General features: G+C 49.0%; 1 protein-coding gene across 1 annotated transcript in view; it reads left to right on the top strand.

Annotated features, from left to right (window-relative positions):
- The first annotated feature begins 670 nt into the window (after nucleotides 1–670).
- Nucleotides 671–15,077, top strand: part of Dock5 (dedicator of cytokinesis 5) — a 179,125-nt gene continuing 164,718 nt past the window's right edge. Inside the window, exon 1 of the mRNA XM_021635507.2 lies at nucleotides 671–1,135. Within this exon, the coding sequence (XP_021491182.1) occupies nucleotides 1,093–1,135 (43 nt within the window). The 5' untranslated portion in view covers nucleotides 671–1,092. The remainder of the gene's footprint in view (nucleotides 1,136–15,077) is intronic.

The raw sequence follows: 15,077 nt of genomic DNA, 5'->3' as shown, positions 1-15,077 counted from the left end.
ATTTACTGCGCGTTTTAATTTCACGTTCTATTCGTGTAAGGTTCCAAACTGGCAAGAAGTCCCCCGGAGACTCCAAGAACAACACAATTTCTCGCAAGAGTTGTATTTTTTTTTTTTTTCAGATGGCTGGTTAGTCTGAAATCTAACTCTTAAGCAGTCTTCTTCATTCTGGAAGTCTCTGCAGGGGCAAGCGCGTCGCCCTGCAGAGGGCGCCGCGCGCATCCCCGAGAGCTTCAACGCACGGCCGCCTTTCGGAGTCCTCCGTCCCAGGCTGGAAAAGGACAAGGGGATCGATGTTCCCGGGTCCTCCCTACAGAAGGGGGCCTTTCGGGCAGGGCGCCACTTGGAGAGTACTTCTCCCCTCTGTGTGAAAGTCTGAGATGCTGCAACTGGGGAGACACGAGTCCCTAAGTTTGGGTTTTCCAGATCAGAGCTCTGTCAACAGCTTCCTAAGGGAGGGTCCCTCCCCCGTGACACACACACACACTCCCACCCCCAACGGCTACTTCTGAAGAGCCCGTGTCCCTTGCACCAGTTCCCTGCGGACCTCGAAGCGCGGCTTCCGGCTCTCCGGGTTCCTGCAGACGCTCCCGGAGGCGAAGGCGGTAGCTCACCGCTCATTCATTCGACAAATATTTACTGAGCGTCCGGAGCGTCCGGTGACTCTCACCAGCTCCTCCTCCTCCTCCTCCTCCTCCGCGCGGCCTCGGCGGCAGCAGGCAGCAGCAGCAGCAGCCGCAGCCCGGGAGCGCAGAGCCGACGCCGGGAGGACCGGGCGCGCAGCTCCGGGCGAGGCGGAGCCGGCGGGGGAGGCGGGCGAGCGGGGCGCGGAGGGCGCGGCCAGCGGGAGGAGCCGGGGCGGCGCCGGGGAGGGCGCGCGGGGCTGCGCGGCCGGCGGCCCCAGCAGGTGACCGCGGGGCGTGCGGGGGGCTCCGGGTAGCGAGCGAGCGAGCGAGGCGGGACGGCGCGGCGGGCGCGCCAAAGTCGGCCCAAGTTTGGCCGGAACATGGCGGAAGGGTCCGGCCGGCGCAGCGGCGCTCGGAACACCAGTGGCTGAAGCCACCAGCGCCGCGGGGCGAGGTCGTCGTCGCCATGGCCCGTTGGATCCCGACCAAGAGGCAGAAGTACGGGGTTGGTGAGTGCTTGCCCCGCCCCGCCCTGACCCCGAGCGCCGCCGAGTCCGCGGGCTTTGGCCCCGCTGAGTTGGCGCGCCCGCTCGGCAGCCCGGGGAGTCCAGCCCGCTTTGGTGGCTAACTTGCCATTTGGGCTCGGGGACTCTGATCCCCTTTCTGAACTCCAGCTCGAGCGCCGCACTCTGGGTCCCCTCTGCCCTAGGCGACCAGCGAGGGCCGCACGTGGGATGGTGCGCTACGCGCCCGTCCTTTCCCGGATCCCACTCTGAAGCCCCAGAGCCCCTCTCCTTCGCTCCCTGTAGTCTCGACCGCAGTCACAACCCCGCCGAATGGGGAGCCGAAGTTGCCAGGGGAGGTGATGGGAGAGGCAGGAAGTGTGTGGCGTGGGAAGGAGGGCAAGGGGGTCTTCCGACACCCATCCGACCTGCTGGCGTGGTTGGAGAGGTGTGACCCAGGTTCCCTCGGGGGCAGGAAGGGGATTGGTCCCGCGCTAGCGCGTGGCACTCGTGGTGGCAGTAACCTGGAGTTCCTGGATGGCTGAACTCTGGCCTCTGGGTTTGGATCTGAAACCTGGCTGTGCCGGGTTGGACCCAGGTGGAAAAACTTTCCACTTTCACTTTTGATTGAACCGGGTCAGGTAGGGGAAACCCTTAACCTTTAGCCGGACGTTCGGACGTTTGCCGTAACAACTGGACTTTTAAGTGGGGTCTCTGGGTTAAACAAGTGTGTTGGGTGAGAATGTTACCACTTTCTCCCAGGTCCGCCCCCTGGGCACGTTTGAAATGTAATCCTTTGCTTCACCACTCCCTCCTGCACACCTCTTTTTTCCTTCACCTCCCGGGCCTGCTGGAGCACTGCCTGAAGTAGTCTGTTGTGACATCTGAACTCCTTTCAGACGCGAAGTCCTATGTGCTTCTGGAACCGTGACTCAGGCTTCCCCTTCCATCACTAGTATGTTATGAATCTGTTGCAGGTTGAAAGCTTGCATGTGTACATTTGTAAATAAGAATGTATGTATCTGTTCCCAAAACTTTGTCCCCCCCCCCACTTGGCTTTACTTTTAGAATTTTTGCTCCTCCACACGCCTGCCGGTCACATGGATAGGTGAGATTTCTTCAGCCCCAGATCACCGGGTCTTGGCTTAGCCTCCAGACTTCTTATGGGACTATTGGCCAGGTACCTGCTAATAATAAGCAGCTGGTCGTTGTGCGAGTGACATACTGGAAAACTGATCAGGGCTTGGGCGTGTCAATCATATAGCGTGTCCAAAGCCCCGGGCTCCATTTTCTGCAGCGAAGGAGGAAATTAATTTTATTGAGCAAGGTAGAGTACTAATTAATGAATTAAAGTATGTTTAGCAGTAACCGATCGCCGATTACCACGGTGTGGAAAGCTGTTGCTAACAAATATGTTTCTGATGGTGTGCTGTAGACAGTGACAGGCATGGGAGTGAGAGGATGTTTGGTTATTTGTCAGATGGCATTGGAGGTCTTTGGGTAGTGTTTCTAGGGCTCATGTCTTTGCGACGTCGTCCCAGGGTGGAATCTGGGGCACTGTTGACCTGGAAGTTGAGGCACAGAATATGGACCGAGGGCAGGGCATGTGATTCTTAACCTCGGTCTGTGCTGTCTGGAAGTCTTCCTTGGCTGCCGGAGAGCCCGGAGGGGCTAGTTTTCAGAGCTCCCACAGCAGAGTCCTCTCCCCTCCCCGTTCTGCTCTGTGGTTCAGCGTTCATTCCCTGGAGAGTCACTCCTGTGAGACTTTGCTCTCTTGTGCTTGTGTCGTTCTCCCGCCCCCCCCCCCCCCTTTCAGGACCCTCCCCAGCGCCGCATCCCACTGTAGTCTTTTCCCTTGGAGTTCAGATCTGCCTACTGCTTCCTTCCTTTACCTCTGCGGGTCCTTGCTGCAGTCTTAGCCTCCCTCTCCCTCTCCAGGTGTTGTAGCTAGCCTTTTCAGTACAGCAGCTGAGACTGCTCGCCTGCAGCCAGATCAGGTTTTTTTGACTGTTGATGTTGGAGGGGTGGGGAGAGTCATTGGTTTCTCTTCTGAGAGCTCAGCCCCTCCCACTGATAACCTCTGGCTAGTTGGTTTTTTCTTTTTTTCTTTTCTTGAAACAGGGCTTCTCTGTGTAGCCCTGGATGCCCTGTACTCGCTTTGTAGACCTCAGGCTGTCCTCAAACTGCTCTGTTCCAACCTGCCTCCTGAGTGCTGGGATTAAAGGCATGCACCACCGTGCCCGGCATCGCTAGTTGTATTAATTCTGCCCTTAATTGCACATACATGAAGGGTAACAGGAAGGGGGAGTCTGTCATCCAGGCTGGGAAGAGACTTTCTGCTTTGGGGTCACCTACTATTTTTTGTGCTCTGTAAGTAAGCCCAGTGAACTCATTGGTTCCCCCAAGTTTGACTTTTGATGGAATCATGTTTTGGTTTGTCGTTAGTGCCCTCTAAAGAGGGCATAGATGTTTGATTATGTCTCCCCAGGGGAAGAATTCTGGCAAAGGAAGGTTATGGCTTTTTATTTCTGCCAATCATGTTTTGCCAGGTAAACAGGAGTCCTCCTTACAGTTTTCAGTTCTCTGCATCCAGTTATCAGTAGTCAGCTGAGGCCCAAGTGTGACATGGGATATGAGAGAGAGAAAAAGAACACCTTCAAACAACTTATATTTTGGTGTGTTGCTGTAATCTATTTTATTGCTAGTTATTTTTCCTTTCTCTCTGTCCCTAACTTATAAATTAAGCTATTATAGGCATGTATCTAGAGTATGTGCAGGGTTTCAAGGTCCACCGGGGTCTTAGAACTTGTCTGCTTTGGGGAGGGGTCTCCTCTGAAAGTGTGTCCAGCAGTGAGCACCCTTGATGCCTGGGTGCCCTTGTGAAGTAGGCCAACCTACCTCGTCAGCTTTAATGCAGTTTCCTCCCCGTTAAGCTCTGACATCTCATTTGTCACAATATGGGCTCTCCTGGAAGAAGTCCCCACTGTTTTGCCGAGGAAGTAAGGACATTCCTTAGGCGGACTGTTTGACTGTCACGGGGTGCGCACTGCATGGGGATGCTGTCCCTTCTGACGGCAGGCGATGAAGGAAGCTCTCTAGCCAGCTGGAGGTTTGTGGTGTCCCACGGCTGCACAGCAAGCTGTCGCTCCCTGCAGGTTTGCCGTGAGGGTGCAACCATGATCTGCACTTGGGTTATCCTTGGGGAAGGTAACAGGGTGCGGCGCTCACCATCTCCTCCTCTGTTTGGTTCCTCTTGGTTGTTTTTCAACAGGGTCTGAAAATGTCTGGGAGTCCTTAGTTCTCCAACAGTATTACTAGTTCAGCTTCTGGTATTAAGTGACCCTAAATGGTCATTGTGTACATCCGTGTTATCCAGAAAGGGGACTGACAGACACTTCTTTAAGTAGGTACTTTCGTACTCAACATTAGTACTCAGGAATGACGTGCTTAGATCTGAGCAATCTTAGATTCCTAAGATAAGTGTTTTTCTCTGAAGCCAGGCAGCTCTTTTCCCCTTCACTTTTCTTTTTCTATTCTACTTATTTGCAGTACTGCTGACTGAATGTGTGGCCTTCTGAGTGCTAGGCAAGTGTTCTGCTGCTGACCTGTTTTTCCAGACCTCTTTAATTTTCATTATTGACTTTTGCAAGATTATCCAGGCTGTCTTACTAGCTCAGGCGGGCCTTGAACTTGGAATCTTCTTGCCCCAGCCTCCTGTGTAACTGAACTTACAGATCTATAGAACCAGGATTGGTGCTTTTTTGCTTTTTAAGTATATGGAGGGGTAAAATACTAATATTTGAGTTTTGAGCACACATTCATGATAAATATGCTTGTCACTTTAAATTTTAAATCAGTCATTCTCAATCGAGTCAGGCTCTCCTTGATGTACCCAAGCAGGCCTTGAACTCTCCATCGTCTTGCCTCACCCCCCTGGAGTGTTCGAATTAACGAGCATGCATCCTGACACTCAGCTTATGCACATTTTCAAGTCAGCTTCCACACAAGACGTTTATGTCAAGAACAAAGATTATATTCTTTGTGGCCTGTTTGCAAAACGGTTCACTGGTGCATGTTGGGATTTCCGGTATCTGTAGCTATAGTGTGATAGGAAACCTTTGCAGGGAAACACTGGCTTTCACAGGTAGCCCTCCAGCAACTTAGTTGTGCTTGCCTTAGCCAGCCACAAGCATCGGGCCTTGTACAGCACATCTTCAAGTGCTGATTTAAGACCTACGCCAGACTCTTGAGTCTTTCTGGTGCTTTCAGCCTGTGCCCTGCCCATGCCATCCTGCTTCACCGTGGGCACAGTGTTCCTCAGTCTGGGTGTGACATCAGGGAGGGGATTTCACAGTGACTGGTTCGGTTTGAAAAGGTGTATTTTTTTTTTTTTTGTTACTTTAATTGTGTTTATAGGTGTTGGGGTATATGCATGCATGAGCACAGGTGCTCACTCAAGTCAGAGGTGTTGGATCTCCCTGGAGCTGGAGTTAGAGGTGGTTGTGAGCTGCCTAATATGGGTACTGGGAACTGAGCTCTGGTCCTCTGCAAGAACTGTGTGTCTATTCTCACTCAAAGACAAATGGGATGGACATTGAAGAGGGAGAAAACAGGGAACAAGACAGGAACCTGTCACAGAGGGCCTCTGAAAGACTGTACCCAATAGGGTGTCAAAGCAGATGCTGAGACTTATAGTCAAACTTTGGGCAGAGTGCAGGGAATCTTATGAAAGAAGGGGGAGATAGAAAGACCTGGAGAGGACAGGAGCTCCAGAAGGAGAGCAACAGAACCAAGAAATCTGGGCCCAGGGGTCTTTTCTGAGACTATTACTCGAAACAAGGACCATGCATGCAGATAACCTAGAACCCCTGCACGGATGTAGCCCATGGCAGCTCAATTTCCAAGTGGGTATCCTAGTAAAGGGAATAGGGACTGTCTCTGACATAAACTCAGTGGCTGGCTCTTTGATCACCTCCTCCTGAGTGAGGAGCAGCCTGACCAGGCCACAGAGCAGGACAGTGCAGCCAGTCCTGATGAGACCTGATAGGCTAGGGTCAGATGGAAGGGGAGGAGGACCCCCCCCATCAGTGAACTTGGAGAGGGGCATGGGAGGAGATGAGGGAGGGAGTGTGGGGTTGGGAGGGGATAAAAGGGAGGTGGATACAGCTGGGATACAAAGTGAATAAATGGTAATTAATATAAGAAAATAAAAATTAAAAAAGAATTATGCATCCTTTTAATCTCTGAGCCCCCTTTTCCAGCCCCCACCCCCTTTTAAATTTGGAGATAAATAACCCTGGTTGGTCTTGATCCTCTTTGCCTCCTGAGTGGTAGGATTGTAGGTGTGTGCCACCACACCCAGCTCTAACTTCCTTTTTTGAGTCTTCTGTAGCCCAGTCTAACCTTGAACTCTCCCTTTTCTACCCCAAGTGCTAGGATTATAGGCATGTAGCTTCACCTGGTACATGGTTCTGGGAATTAAACCGGAGGATTGGTGCATGCTAGGAAAGCACTCTGTCAGTTGGCACCCGCAGTGTCCCCAGTTCCTTTCAAAGAGAGGAAGTTGGTACCTGGAGAGGGGGAGTGAATTGCTTTACTCCAGGGGTTCTTGACTTCAGGATTACATGAAACTCTTTGGCAATCGGATCTCACCCGTAGGGTGAAATTTCTGAGTACGAGGCCTGAAAATGAGATTCATTCTACCTGAACTTCTTGTCAGTTTATTTCTCATTCTTTTACTTTATCCTTCATCAACAGTGTAGCAAAGATAGTTAAAATTGATTTTGACTTATTGATGAGTGCATGTGATTTAATATAGTGGCAGTTTCTAGATAGGATCTGAAAGTGCCTGTTGGTGAGAATGCCCCAGCTCCTGCTAATCCAACCATGTTCTGTAGCCTAATTCTAGTTGAAGTCAAGACTGAGGGTTACTTACAAAATGCGGAGGGAACTTTCTCTTCTGTTCAAGTCTACTGGCTTTCTGGAGTTGAGTTCAGACTGAGTCCTTGGCTGAGCTCACACAGTTGATTAGTGGAGAACACAGAAACGCTTGTTGGAGGAATCACCACGTTTCAGCCATGGGACTACCTGTGATGGAGTTAAATATGACACAATGGTAGTCACTTGAGGAAGCACCCATTTTTAGCGTCTTCATATTTTAACAATTAGGCTATGGAAAGGGGGATGGTCAGAGAATTAATATGCCTCAGAATTTGTAGGGTGCTGTTTCACACTCTTTCCAAAGAAGAACACTGTTTCAGTATGGTCCGGGGATAGGAAGGGTCTGGAGAGATGTCCTCAGAGGCTCATGAGACTCAAAGCCTTTTCATATTGATACTGAAAACTCCTTGGCCTCTTCCCATCCTCATGTTCTTTGGGTGGACGTGGGAGCTTGCCCAGAGGTTGAGTGTGGCCTGGCTGTAGATCAGCAAGACCTGAGACCCATCTGAGACTCCAGCTGCCATCTGTGAAGCCAGACATTAAGGAGACACAGGAGAGGCCGAGAGAGATGCTCAGTGGCCAAGAGTACTTATGGCTCTAGGGGCAGTGTTTAGTTCCCAGTACCCACGTGGTGGCTCTCAGTCACCGGCAGCTCCAGTTGTGAGGCTGGCTTCTGACCGCCATGGACACCAGACATACATGTGGTGCACATACATACATGCAGGCCAACACTCCTACACATAAAATTAAATATATAAAAAAAATCCTAAAGTTCCAAAAATATGCCAAATGCATGCTTCTAAGTGTCTGTTTGAAAGGGAAGGTTCTGTTCCTAAAAGAATATATATTGATATTCTCGTGTTTTGGGCTCCATACAGTGATTTTTTTTTTTTAATTCATGTTTTAAAAACATGTCAGTTTACATTTCTGATATGAATAGCCATAGAGGTTACCCACACAGATGATAGCACCTTTTTGGAAGGAGTTCCTAATTTCCCAGGTGTTCTGAGCCAACGCAGCTCTCCTGCTTTAGGCATCATGTAACTGGCACCTGCTGGAGCAGAGCTGTGAGGCTCTTGCCCTTTCCAGGGGGAGCGAACAGGCCGGTGACAGATACGTTCCTCCTTCTCATTGTTCGCCGCATAAAGAGGCAGTTACAGAAATAGGGACTGGAAATGAAGAGTGGGATTCTGGCTGGACACTGCTGCCTGCTTCTTGCTAAAGAGGGAACAGCTGGTGCCAGGGTGAGTCTTTTCTCTGTGACATCTTTCCGGTCTCCTTATTTGTGGTAGATGTGTTCTGCAGTGTTGCAGAAAACACTGAATTAGTGAGTGGAGCAGTCGCTCCCACAGTCTGGGTTATCTGTGATCTTGAACATAATAAGTGGAAAATTACAGAACAAGTGATTCATACATTTTTTTCTTTCCTTCTTCCTCTTTCTTTCTTTCTTTCTTTCTTTCTTTCTCTCCTTCCTTCCTTCTTCTTCTTTCTCCCTCCCTCCCTCCCTCCCTTCCTCCCTTCCTTCCTTCCTTCCTTCTTTCTTCTTTTTTTTTTTTTTTACATTGTATGCTGTTCTGAGTAGTAGGGTGACCTGACACCCCCATCCTTGTCTGTCCCCAGGACATTCAGCATCCCTTGGTCTCCAGTCCATGCTGTATACAACACTCATCCGTTAGTCACTAAGGAGCAACTGACTATGGGATATGGCAGTGCTATGTTTCTGTGTCCTTTATTTTGCTCCTTAATGTCCCCAAAGCCCAAGAGTTATAATCCTGGCAGTTTTACCCAAGTATATGGTTAATGACTGTTCTGTTTCATTATAGTTGTTATTTGCTTACTGTTCCTAACTTATGAGTGCAACTTTATTTTAACTCTGTATGTGCAGGAAAAGCATGCTATCTGTGGTATTTGTTACTGTCTGAAGCTTCAGGGATCCCCCGAGGGTTTGGAGTGCATCCCTGACAGAAGGCAGAATGTGTGTTTTCACCTGAGACTTGAGCACATTGTCATCACTCCCTCCGCATGGGGTTGTGAGTGATTGTGACAGCATTGGCAAGATTGATAAGGGAGTTACCAATGGATGTTAATGAACAGAGGTTGGATGCTGAAGGTCAGCTGTAGTTAGGCAAAGAGAGTAGGAAATCACTTTCTTCCCATGTGGTTTTTGTTCTGTTTTGTTTTGACAGAATTAACACATCCTTCCACCCCCCATTTTTAGACAGGGTTTCATGTAAAGGAGTCTAGCCTGAATGAAACATTTTATAGCTAAGGATGACCTTAAAAAATATTTGAGTCCTCCTGCTTCTGCTGTCTGAGTGCTGAGATTACAGGCATCTGCCATGATGCAGTGTTGGGACTTGAACCTTGTGCATACCAGGAAAGCTCTGAGCAGGTGATTCCTAGAGTGTTTTCTTGTCTAGCCTTCTCATCCTATCCTGTCAGGATTTTCCTCACATGTCTCCACCTCTGTCCTCCCTGTCTTCTTGCTTTGTCAGCTCTCCCCCCAGACAGGCTTCTGTGGCTTCTTCCCCTATCACAATGATCTCCTTCTGTCTACTTTGACATGCATCTATACCTCTAGATTTGGACCCCTGCAGGCCTCTTCCTTGGTATCTCTATATCCCATCCTGCTTACAGCCGGAGCTCTCCTAGGTGTTGGGATAGACAGTCCCTGCTGAACACGCCGAACCCCATACCAGCACCCCTCCCAGTTCTGCCATCTCTGTGCCAGGCTCAGACCAAACACCAAGAATTTGTACCACCACCAAGTTTTTTTGGTCCTTCCTCCATAGCTTGTCCTCAGAGCACCACTTCCTGGTCTGGTTGGTGTTTTTCTTTTCCCTGCAAGCCTGCTTGGTGGCCTTCTAACTCCCTTGATCTTTCCCCTCTCTAATCCTTACACAGCTAGAATCTCTGAAAGATAAAATTCCAACACGTCTCCTCCCTCTAGGTCCTCCGTGCTTTCCCCATGTGGTTAGTGACACACGACCTCTTGGTCATAGCTTAACAGGTCCTGTCATTGAGATCCACGTTCTTTTCTATCCCCCTTTACCTCCCTCTTCCCTCCAGCCATACTGGCATCATTTCTGTTTTCTTGAACTCTGCAAGCTCAGTTTGACTCAGGGCCTTGGCAGTCGTACCTCCCTCTTGTGGAATGTGCTTCCTGGATGTTAAAATGAATCCGTTTCTCTTTGGTTATCCAGGTCTTCCTTCAGGTAACTCAGATAGTCCTTCCTTAGGTCCCTCATTCATAAGCACTAGGAACCATGGCTCACATCTCTTCCTGTCAAGCATAGGTTTCTTCTTTGCCTTAAGACAATCCAGCGGTGTACCTCCATAAATTGGGAGGAAGTTCTCCATTTTCAGATTTGTTGAGATGTACTGTCTGCTCACGCACTAAAATGTCAAGGTATAAGGTTAGCAGCTCTCAGATTTTTAGCAGCATACCCCAGCCCCAGGAATACTGTCTGGCTCACGGTTAGCACCACTGACTATGCAAAGGCACAGGTGACTCTGTCCATCAGTTATCTAACGCTGTCTGGTCTACCCACCCCTCAGAGAGGATTTGTAATCGTGTTTCCCACCAGATCCATGGCAGTAGGAAAAGGAACACCTGAGCCGTAAAAAATTAGGGCTAATGAACTGTCTGATCACAGGATTATGTGAACACCAGTGTAGGAGGGGGACTGAAATCATCAAGGTTGCATTTATTAATAGGGAGAAGGTGGAGAATTTTCTCATTATTTATGGAGGTACATGGCTGGATTGGCTAACTGGGAAGAAGCAGCTGGCGACACTGACAGGATCCTGGGGGCCAGGTGTGGGTCACTGCAGGGGTGCTGTATTGAGCGGGAGCTGGGAAAGAAAGCAGGTGTGGTTCATGGGAAGAGAGAAGATGGGGATCCTTTGTCTCTGGCACCGCAAAAGGAGTTACGTTGCTTGCACGTCAGAATCTAGAGACTAGACAGTGGTTATCTTCAGAGAAAAGGCAAGAGACTGCAGGTAGCAAGGTGAAGAGAATGGGCAATGACAAATGGTATCTCTTAGCTTGCTGGCAGTGGGAGGTCAAGGCCAGCCTGGAGGATAGGGTGAGGACCAGTCCCTCAAAAACCTACTAGAAATTCCTGGTTCTACGTGTGCTACCGCCTCCCCAGTAGCTGAAATTTTAAATGAATTTGTTTCCCTTGATGACTTTTGAGAGACAAACCAGAGGGATTGGGGGTAGGAAATTCAGTCTCTCAATATCACATTTTCTTATAAATCAAACATTTTCCAGCTACTAGCTTATTTCTGGAAATACTCAATGTAATAGCATACCAACCATAGCTCTTTTCTTATAAAGGATTTTTAGTACATTCAAAGACTGAAAAAAAGCTGGATGTGGGTAGCACATGCCCATATGCTCTAGCACTGGGGAGGCCAGAGGCAGAAAGGTCATGAGTTCAAGACCTGCCTGGACTACATAGAGAAATCCCGCCCCCAAAATAAATAAGTAAGCAAGCAAGTAAGTAAGTAACTAAGTAAGATAGGTAGGTAGATAAAGGTGTGATCTAGTACTTAGAAATTACTTTTAATGAACTTGACCCTTAACCTGTATTTCTGACGTCAAATAGCGTTTTCAGTGGAGGTTTGGATGTGCTGATACACACCTGCAATCTCATTTCTCAGCTTGCCAGCCTGGCCTGCTCAGCCCGAGACTGAGTTTCTGTTGGCGTCAGAAAAAACACAATTTCTCCCCAAAGGAGGGAAATGTACTTTGCCCCCCTTCCAGCAGATGTAAAAGCACCTACAGTGCTGGTGCTGCTTCCCTGTGAGCATTAAAGGATGTGGAGCGGTCGTTAGGGATGCTTTAACCTTGGTTTATAATTAGCCCCAACTTGCCTTGGGATTAATGGGTTTTGCTAGGAAGCTTTAAGAAGTGCTTTGGTGAGGTTGCTAGCAGGCAGAAATGGGAATGAGGAAGCAGCCAATAAGTACATGAATTCATTGTGTTTTTCCCAGTGATGTCCACTGTCCTTCCCGGAGCCCAGGCTGACAGGCCCCATCCAGTGACTGAATTGCTGGCAGCCACCATCCCAGCAAGAGACAAGTGGGCTTTGTGTCTCTGCACTTGGGGCCTTCATACAACTCCTTCCTGTTGTTCAAATGGTGTCACAATTGTTATCCACCGTTTGCTGGTTGGGTCATCTTCTCTCCCATTTTGAAGCCTGATATAACTCTTGATTGTCCATATCAGGGGGCCAGGTGGACCTCCAGGTCACCCCCTCTAAGGCTCCTAGGCTCTCTATTCTTGCAGGCAATGTGAAGGAAGGAGGCTGCTGCCGAGATGACTTCTCTCTGGAAATCAGGATGAGTCAATATGAGCAAGAGCGTAGGCTGTGATAGCTTTGTCACCTGGCCACTCTGCATCCTGTGAACGTGGACCCATGTGGCCCTCATACCCCAGGTGTGGTGGCTTGAACGGGAAATGTCAGCTGTGTTTGAGGTCAGTCTGGTCTACAGAGTGAGTTCCAGGATAGCCAGGGCCACAAAGAAAAACCCTGTCTTGAAAAACAAATCAGAGACAGACAGACAGAGACACACAGAGAGAACATGAGATTGTCCCCATAGTCTTGGACTTTTGAGTGCTTAGTCCTCAGCTGGAGGTGCTGTTTGGATAAGATTAGAAGTTGTGGCCTTGCTCAGGTAGTTACATCACCGGGAGTGGGCTTTGAAGTTTCAAAGCCTTGTCCCAGTTTGCTCTCTCTACTTCCTGCTTGAGGTTCAAGATCCTCCTCTCTCAGCTTTAGTTCTTGCTGCCATGCCTTCATTGGGCCATCATGGAACTGTAGCCAGATAAACTCTATCTCTGTAAGTTGTCTTGGTCATGGTGTCTTTTTCACAGCGGTAGCTAAGGAACTAAGACACCAGGTGTTCCTGCCAGGGACCAGCTGTGAAACCAAGTCCTCAGGGTGTTATAAAACTTCACTGTTCTGCCCTCTTGGGTATGGGGCACAAAGTCCTAAGAACTGGATTCTGGGTATGCCACTTCTTGGGCATCACTGTCATGTAGAGAAGAAAAAGTCCAGAGGCACAAGGGACTCTTCCAGGGTCACACTGCTGGTAGCTGGCAGTAGCTGACTTTCATCTATATTAAATATGAAAATTAAAAATTAGTTCTCCGAGAATTTCATGCAGTGTATTTTGAACATATTCACTCCCCTTAACTCCTCTCCTTTACTGACTCTCAACCATCCCATCTCTTCCCATGGATTTTGAGCTTACCTTTTTCATTGCTGTGGTTGTTTTCTTTCTCCATGCAGTCCCTATTGCCCTGCTGGCCTTGGGGTTGGGACCTGCCCGTGACATGTGGTCAGCTCACCAGGGGACACATTGAACACAACTGGCTCTTCCTCTGCCAGTAGCTGCCAAATGCTAATAGCGCCTCAGCCGGCAGTGAGGTTACACATCTCCCATCCGCCCTCTGTTATACAGGTCTTGTACATGCTGTCACCATCTCTAGGAGTTCATCTGTGCACATACCCTTTTGTGTCTGGAAAATACTCACTCATCAAAGTTACCTACCTCCGCTGGCTCTTATGATCTTTCCTCTCCTTTGGCTCTTACATTCTTTCTGTCCTCTCTGTCACAACCGCTGTCACAACCTCTGTCCTCTCTGTCTTGACCCCTGGAGTGAGGGGTTGGTTTAACTTGTTTCCTAGCTACTATTTTCTTTATGCTCAAGAAGAGAGCAAACTTCTTTATCAGATCTGCATCCCAAGAAGGACATGCCTCAGGTATGATAGCACACATGAGGTAGAGACAGGAGGATCAGAAGTTCAAGGTCAGCCACATCTACATATTTTTGAGGCTAGTTTGGGCTACGTGAGACCCCTGCTTCAAGGAACAAACAAACAAACAAGCAAAACAATAGAAATACCCAGGGAGTTGGGGTTGTGGCTCAGTGGTAGAACTTTTGTCTTATGTGTGGGAAACCCTGTGTTCTGCCTCGACAGTGCAGAAATTAAAGACGTTCATAGATAAATAAAGCCCTAATACCTTCCTACCGGTAAACTTCTTACTGAAATAGGAAGGTGCTACTAAAATAGCTTCCTGTTTCAGAGTCTCTAGAAGGAAGTGTTTTTGGGCTGCAGAGTGGAGGACCGTGTGGTCCACGGTTTGGCCACTGACTTCTCACGTGGTGTCAGGCCTCTGCCATGGGGTCCTGGCTCCGTGGCTCACAGCACAATGATGGTGACATGGTTTCCATCACAAAATTAGTAAGTAGCGCTGCTCCTCACCACATCACAGGCAGGCTTGAGAACTGCGGTGTTTGACAAAGCATCAAGGGATGAATGGGGGGCATGTTATTAATGGAGGATCAGGAGAATGGCGTGGAAGTTGGAAAAGGGTAGTTTTGTTAGAAATGTGCAAAATAAATAACTGTGCCGTGTTCTGAAGCCTTCAAGCGTGAGCCTGGAATCTCATTCCCGAATCGGCTTCTCTTGCTTCTCTTTCTCTGGTGGGAAAAAGACGGCTTAACACTGGGTGAAGAGACGCAGCCTCATGTCATGCTGGTGCTTATGCCGTTCTTCCGGATCCAGCTTCTTTTGACACATTTGTTCACCTGGTTTCAGAGGCTCTGCTGCAGGGCCTTGGCTTCCTTCAGAGCAGGAGTGGATACTGAATTGCCCTTGCGTTGTGCCATGGCGAGCTGAGGACTGCTGGTCAGATCCTGATGTGGCTCATGAGAAAGTTTTTCCTGTCCAGCTTGCAGGATTCAGAGGTTGGTTCTGTGAACTTCATCGATACATGGGGAGATTGGTGGACTTGAGATGAGAGTGTAGTTTATCTGCTGGCGGGGCTGGAGAGATGGCTTAGTGGTTAAGAGCACTGGCTGCTCTTCCAAAGGACCCAGGTTCAATTCCCAGCACCCACGTGGCAGTTCACAACTGTCTGTAACTCCAGTTCTAAGGGATCTGACACCTTCACACTGATGCCCATAAAATAAAATAAATTATTAAAAAAA

Source organism: Meriones unguiculatus, chromosome 9, assembly GCF_030254825.1.
Source record: "Meriones unguiculatus strain TT.TT164.6M chromosome 9, Bangor_MerUng_6.1, whole genome shotgun sequence".
NCBI lineage: Eukaryota > Metazoa > Chordata > Mammalia > Rodentia > Muridae > Meriones > Meriones unguiculatus.
Note: the sequence above shows the minus strand (reverse complement) of the source record. Positions and strands in the feature narration are given on the sequence as shown.